This window comes from Pundamilia nyererei, unplaced genomic scaffold, assembly GCF_000239375.1.
Source record: "Pundamilia nyererei isolate P.nyererei 1_Seehausen unplaced genomic scaffold, PunNye1.0 scaffold00268, whole genome shotgun sequence".
Classification (NCBI taxonomy): domain Eukaryota; kingdom Metazoa; phylum Chordata; class Actinopteri; order Cichliformes; family Cichlidae; genus Pundamilia; species Pundamilia nyererei.
This window is the reverse complement of record NW_005187669.1, coordinates 72,652-79,540: the sequence shown is the minus strand read 5'-3', so window position 1 is coordinate 79,540 and position 6,889 is coordinate 72,652. Positions and strand designations below refer to the sequence as shown.

Below are 6,889 nucleotides of genomic sequence, written 5' to 3'. Positions count from 1 at the left end.
ATGCTGTCCCTGTCCGCCCGAACAGTGTGGAAGCCTTCCACGGAAGCATTCTCATCGGGAATGTCCTGGTTTTTTGCAGTTTTTGCAAAGCTATATGTGGAAGGAAACCGTGACCGAGGGCAAGCTGATGGCATCAGATGTAAGTACAACTCCTCCGGTTTCATATGCAAAAGAATCATATTGCTAGCTTATGTGGTTGCAGAGCTACCGGGATTTTAAAATAGTTACGCAAAACGGAGCGTGCTGCTCCGACCGGCTCTAAAGGTATCAGGTACATCAGAAACAAGCTTAACGTGTGGCTGAGTCTGAGCAGAGCTCCTGGTTCTTTGGTGCTTTCAGGTGCGTCACGTTGATCTGAGCTGCGTTACTGTGTCTTCTTCCAGGGGCTCATTCTGAGCAGCAGCTGGTTCTGGGTGCTGTCGTCCCCCTCGTCTTCATCACGTGGAGATGTAGAAATAAAAGAAAAAGGTGAACGAAGGAGACGAATTAGAAAACAGTTCAGTTTGTCACAGAAACCCTGCTGATCCTTCATCGCTGATCGTTGATCAGTGAAAGTGTTTGTGCCGAGAGACGCTGAAGACTGAAGCTTCACGTCTCTGTGTGATGAGACACACTTTAAAGTGCTGCAGGTCTGAGTGCAGCGAGCTCAGGAAACCAGTTTAAGATGATGGGAGCTTTGAGGCAGGTGTCCTCACGGTGGACAAGTGACCTCAGTGTCATTTTTTCTGTCATCTTACGTTAAAGGAAGGAAATTACCCAGAAAACGTTACAGTGTGAACCTCTGTGAAGTTATTTGTCTCCATGTGTGTCAGACTGAGCCTAAAGTTGAGTCAATGAAATTCAGACTTTTCCAGTATTTTTCTCACGTTTCCATGGAAAAAAGAAAAAGACAAAACTGTTGAGTGAACAAAAGCTTGTTTTTCCCTGAAGGTGGATCTCATCAGGACTCGCTCATCGATCATCCTCCGGCTCTGGGAAACACACCTGGTAAAGCCTCAGAGATATTTGAGGGTATAATGAATATTCACGTGTCTGCTGCAGCGCCTCGAGCCAACACGTGTGTTTACCGTGTGATCAAGCTGCACCGACAGCGAGCCTGAGGGGGATGTTTCCCTGCATTAGTCCGAGTCTGTGATGTTTTAAAGTGATTCCACTCTGCAGGTGATGATAACGTCACAGGTGACTTTTCTGTAATTGCAGGAAATCCTCAGGATCAAACCTTCCACGCCTCCTGCTGCGAGCATGATGTCATCATGTTTACCTTTTGTTTGACTTTCACACAAACATTCAGAGGAACAAAGGTTAAAATCTCAGCTAGTCCTTCATCCGAGAGCTTCCAGCTGCTCATCAGATCCATGCGACACAGCAGACCTGCAGCGGGAGCACGCCTCTTTATTTTCCAGGCCGCTGACGCTCCCTGAGTCACTGAGGACGAGGAAGGAGAGGAAGAGCGGTGCAGGGACAGACAGGCTCGAGGCGCGTCGGCAGCTCTGCAGCTCCACGTTTGTTCCTGAACATGTTCTCCTGTCACGTTTGGTTCCTGCTCTCAGGTCTGATCGGCTGCACGGGAAACTCCACAGGTACACAAACCTCCCGTTGTTCTGTCCTCTTTCAGGGAACGCTGTGGTCGGGGAACCGCGAGGAAACAATAATACAGCTGTTCTTATTTATGGGTTTCCTTTGTTGGGTTAAAGTTGGACGGTGCACGCCTCAGTTTACTTTTGTACAGTTGTTGTTTCCATTTTTGCAAACTTGATGTAATCAAACATGTTCTAGAAAAACATCTTTTTGTGTCAAATTCCCATAAAAACATTTTGATGGACTGAAATGACTCACATGCTGTTATGAAAGAGTCCATCGGAAGATGATTATTTCTTTATTGGTGCAAAATAAGTTAAAGATGAAAACGTCATAAATCCACAGTTCTTTATGCATGTTTACAGTCAGTGCGTGTAGATTTCCTCTGACACGCGACATCGTTCACCGCCCTGCTCGACAAAACGCTGTCCAGCAAACATTTTGCAACGTTGTAAATTTAGACACAGACGTTTCCATGAGATAAAAGAGGAAACACACTGAAGCCGGAGCATCAGCAGGGTGTGAGTGTCACACAGCTTCATCACATCATCTAAATATAGGAGACGGATCACTAAAGGAGAACCTGCACGAGACTGTATATAAAAGATGACCACCGCAACATTTGAGCCTTTGCCCTGTTTTTACGTTTGACGTTTAAAGTGTCGTGGACGTCGTCATCTTCACGTCTTTCAGGCAGAAGTTACCAAAGCAAACAGCCTCTATGAGAAAGTGTGTTATTAACCTCACAGTAAACCATGTTAAGCCTTAATGCAGCTTAACCAGGTGAGCTCACCTGTGTGCTGTATTGGTTCAGCCACGTTAGAGGACCTGCAGCTGTATTTAAAGCACATTTGTACTGCTTGAGTTCGACAGTTTCAGATGTGTGACCCCGTCCTCTGCCCCAGCAGCGATCTGGTTTTCGGTCCCTGAGAGTCACCACGTCTGTCTGCCGTGCGGCAGCTCTGGCAGCTCAGACGTGATCTGGACTCGGCAGGATCAGGAGGTCCTGGTGACCCGACGGGGCGGCTACAAGACCAACAAGGACCGCCGGCGCTACCGCCTCATGGTTAATGGCGACCTCTGCGTCTGGCATCTGAAGGAGTCGGATCATGGAAGATACCGCTGTAACCAGCAGCTGGTGGCTGAGCTGCAGGTGCTGACAGGTATGCTGGGGGTGGAGCCACCAGGGTGGGTGGGTTGGGGGTGGGAAACAAATAATAAATGCAGGGAAAGACGAGGAACAGGGAAAAGCTTTACGACAGCCTGGCCGCCCTGACTCTGCCACACGCTGTTATCTCCTGGTCATTAATAACTGAATTTCCTCTCGTGTGATCCTGATCAGGTTCAAATCAGTTTGATGTTTGAAGCCTCGCAGCGACAAAATAATAAATCACCTCAAAACCGTCCAATCAAACGTAACGAGCCTGTTTTCAAATGTAAGGAGCAGAAAGTACGAATATTTGTTTCAACATGTAGCGAATAAAAGTTAAAAGTATAAAAGAAACTACTCGAGTCAAGCACAGGAACCTGAAACTACTAGTACAGTAGCAAAGTATTTGTACTTGTTCCCGCTGGAGTAGCAGCCGGCTGGGAGCCAATGACAGAGACAAGTTACACAATACAAATCGCTCCGTCTGCACACAGCAGGCAGATGCATGTGTGACAAACACTCCTGTGAACTGAGCGCTCACTTCTTCATCAGCTCTGCAGTGCAGAGATGTCTGCTTATCGCTGACGCAGCTTCTCCAAAGTAAGGAACTGAGTGTGAAACCTAACGTCTGCACTCACACAGTCACCAACTCTTCAGACTGAAGAATCGATGACAGCACGAAGTGCCTTCACACTGATGCAGGCACATTAAAACCACACAGAGGCTCAAAGGAAGCGAGCGGTTTGAAGAAGGACGTGTCGAAATGATCAGTGTTCTATGTAAAAGAGAAGTGGATGGCACGGAGGCACAGAGTGGGAGTGATGTGAAAAGAAACATTTCCACTGTTTAAATTTGTCACACACACGCCTCCAGAAAGATGACTGGATATTAAAGTGGAAACGATAAAAACAGGAAACGTGTGGCCTAAATATGAAACTGAGCGAGCAGAAACAGCCGGCTTATCTCTGCAGAGCAGCTCGTCATTATCACACCATCTGTTAATAGGTCACTGAGTCTGTTTGCGTGTGATTGCATGCTACAATCGGTGACTGACCACGAGCTTTAGCAACTCTGCGGTGAAGCATTCACACGCCATGGCGTGTGTGAGGAGCTGCGCTGCTCATCCTCAGGTCAACACCTCCAGCATGAGCACAGCTGCAGGGAGTGGGACGAGTCCGCTTTAGTTTGCAGAGGCTGCAACCAGCAGACGCCACAGCAGCGCCCTCTCCAACAAAAACAGAAGGCACCACAGCGCACAAGCACCACGACAACGTCACTGCAGAATAAAGTCGACACAGGAAGCACAGATCCAACAAGAAGCCGTGAACAATATAATGATGGATTGCATTTATATATATAGCGCTTTACTATTCATTCACACACTGGTGGAGGCAGCTACGGTTGTAGCCACAGCTGCCCTGGCAGACTGACAGAAGCCAACACCAGTAGGCGGTAGGGTAAAGTGTCTTGCCCAAGGACACAACGACCAGGTTGTGATCCCGGGGGTCAAACCGGCGACCTACAAATGCGCTGCCCAACCCCCTGTCCCTACGGCCGCCTGTCAATATCACAGCCACTCAAGTACAGAAGGTCAGCAGTGACAGCGCGAATGTCTCTGCGTCTTCTCCTCAGGTCGGGACTACACGGTGTCCGCGGGCCGGACGCTGCTGCTCCCCTGCAGCGGCTCCTCCAAACCCAAACAGAGGTGGTTCCAGCAGAGGGAGGGCGAGAGGCGGGAGGCCGTCCTCACCAAGTACAGAAACGGTACGGTGAAACCAGAAAGGGGCGGCGGCCGGCTGAGCTTCACCAACGACGCCCTGCAGATCCAGGACCTGCAGCCAGAGGACGCTGGAGAGTACGTCTGCAACGGGCTGCTGCAGGCCAGAGTCACGGTCCTCGCAGGTGGGTCGGTCCAGCCTGGACTCACCTGCTGCTTTCACGTTGTCTGTAGTTTACACATGTTCATGTTTTGTGTATTTACAGGTTGTTTCATGAGCTTTGTATTCATGTTTGTGTGAACCAGGATTTAAACATAGAAACTGTTTGCATCCCCAGCACACGCAGAGACGAGCAGCCAGCCTCCGTCCACCAGCACACCTCCATCACCTGCAGTGGTGACAGCCGGTAACACCACACACATCATCATACATCTACACTCAAACACAAACCTGCCCGTGTGCTGCGCTATAAATGGATCTACGTCATACTTCCTTAAATCTGTCTGTGCGTGCAAATGTTGTCTTTATTTAGTTGTGTGAAATATAATTGACCACAATCTTAATCCTCAAATGAGATGTCTTTGTTTTGTTCATTGTGATTATTTGGATGCAAACTTTCACATGACCTTTGACATTTAAACGTTGTGAGTGTGCGACCAGTGTGGGTGTGTGCGTCCTCTCGCTCTGTTTATTAGAAGTGGGAGAAATAAAGAAGAAGAGCAACACGAGACCTGAGAACGGTCAGTCCGGGTATAAACCGCGTTTGTAGTTTTCTGCCAGATGTGTCGCGTGTTCATGGACCAGATGTTGTGTGCGCTCTCAGTTCTGCTGCTGGTTGGTGCCGTCAGCGTGGGGTTGATGATCATCTTCTTAGCTGCTGTCTGTGTGTTGCTGACCAGCATGAAGTGCAGGAGGAGGAAACGCAGAGCTGCAGGTGAACGTTTGGCTTTAAGTTCCTGGGTTTGTCAGGGTGCGTGCAGACGGATGCTGCTAGAAGCAACCCTGCCTGAGACTGTGACACGCTGCGCCACCTTCTGGCACAGACTGGGATTACACAGAGTGCGAGTGAAGTCAGTGAAAGAGTAAATGATTTTAAATGTGATTGAAAAAGAAGAAACTATGATTTTGGGGACATGAGAAAGTTTTTATCATCAAAGGTTTTTTAATGAATTCATTTATTTATGTAGAATATTTGATTAAAAATATTTATATTTGACATCTTCAGATGATTCACCTTCACTGCTTCAGTTTTTCATACTGAACTTTTTTCATGCATCATTATCAGTATTTAATTGTTATTTATTATTCAGTGATGTTTATATTTCAGGCAGTCTGAAGCGTGTTGGCTGATTCATTTATGTTTAAAAGGATTTTATTGACGAGAGAGCTGACTGATTCTTTTTGCAGCTTCAGATAAACAAAACTTTGTCTTTAAAAATGAATCCGCACATGCAAAAATATGGATGTTGCTATGGTAACAGAATCCAGTATTAGAGTCAGCGTGTTTTCTGATGATGCTGCGCTCTTCATCTCTCCATGCAGCAGCACCGACACGTGAAGACACAGAGCTGCAGCCGTGGACGACGTCCAGCGCACCGACAGGTAACCTCACCAGGTGTTCGATGTCCTCACGTCAGTCTACGAGGGATTAAAACGGTGTGTCTGTCTGCAGAGGGTGAGGACTTAGAGACCCCGCCCCTCTGTGGGGAGACGATCCACTACGCCTCTCTGGGCCGACAGAACTGGAGAGAGAGACCCAGCAGGAGTCCGCCGGAGCAGAGCCACCACAGCGTCATCTACTCCTCTGTCATCAGCAGACCTGCAGCGAGAGCTGAGCACAAACTCTGAAAGTCTGAGTGTACGGTCGTGTGACGGGAAGCTTAGTTTCACCTGCAACACAAGCTGTTAAAATGCTGTCAGTCAGTTTGGTTTCATGTTTCACTCTCTGCTTCAGCAGCACAGCTGCTTTCACTGAGTCTTTACATGTTACAGCGAGGACTCGTTTACAGGCGTCCACATGTGGAGCGTCACATCTGGACCGGCGGCCGTCAGGACAGATCGTGGTGTCAGAATCAGTTTATTAGTAACAGACAAAGTGTGGAATCTGTTCATGGAAGCAGCACAGCAAACATATTTACAGCAGCAATATTCAGACATGTTTAAACACAGACAGAAAGATTCCAAACTGACCCGAGGGAACTATTCACGGGTAAAAAAGGATTTTCTTTAGTTTAGTAATTATCTGCTGTGGCAGATTTACATTCATGGCTGTTACTTTATTATTAACAGAAATGTTTTACAAACGTTTTACTGTCATTGCAACTTTCTGGATATTTAACATTTTAAGTTTTTCTGCTCACTGAAAAATAAATCTTATCTGTTTACACAAACAAATAAACTAAAATCTAGATTTTGAAATCTAATCACATATTTTCACAGTTTT

At 47.2% G+C, this 6,889-nt stretch overlaps 1 protein-coding gene across 3 annotated transcripts; it reads left to right on the top strand.

The window, feature by feature from the left end:
- Window positions 1-123: 123 nt before the first annotated feature.
- Window positions 124-6,889, top strand: LOC102200351 (inactive tyrosine-protein kinase 7). 3 transcript variants are annotated; one of them, XM_005750302.1, is made up of 9 exons: window positions 124-139; window positions 1,201-1,580; window positions 2,484-2,741; window positions 4,361-4,630; window positions 4,784-4,852; window positions 5,142-5,186; window positions 5,270-5,380; window positions 5,989-6,048; window positions 6,119-6,889. In XM_005750302.1, exons 2-9 carry the CDS (start codon window positions 1,517-1,519, stop codon window positions 6,292-6,294), a joined length of 1,053 nt encoding a protein of 350 aa, XP_005750359.1. In that variant the 5' UTR covers window positions 124-139; window positions 1,201-1,516; the 3' UTR covers window positions 6,295-6,889. The 3 variants fall into 3 exon arrangements, with proteins under 3 accessions (XP_005750359.1, XP_013770654.1, XP_013770655.1); XM_013915200.1 differs by lacking the exon at window positions 124-139 and having other exon boundaries at window positions 1,167-1,580; window positions 2,487-2,741; XM_013915201.1 differs by lacking the exon at window positions 124-139 and having other exon boundaries at window positions 1,167-1,580; window positions 5,992-6,048.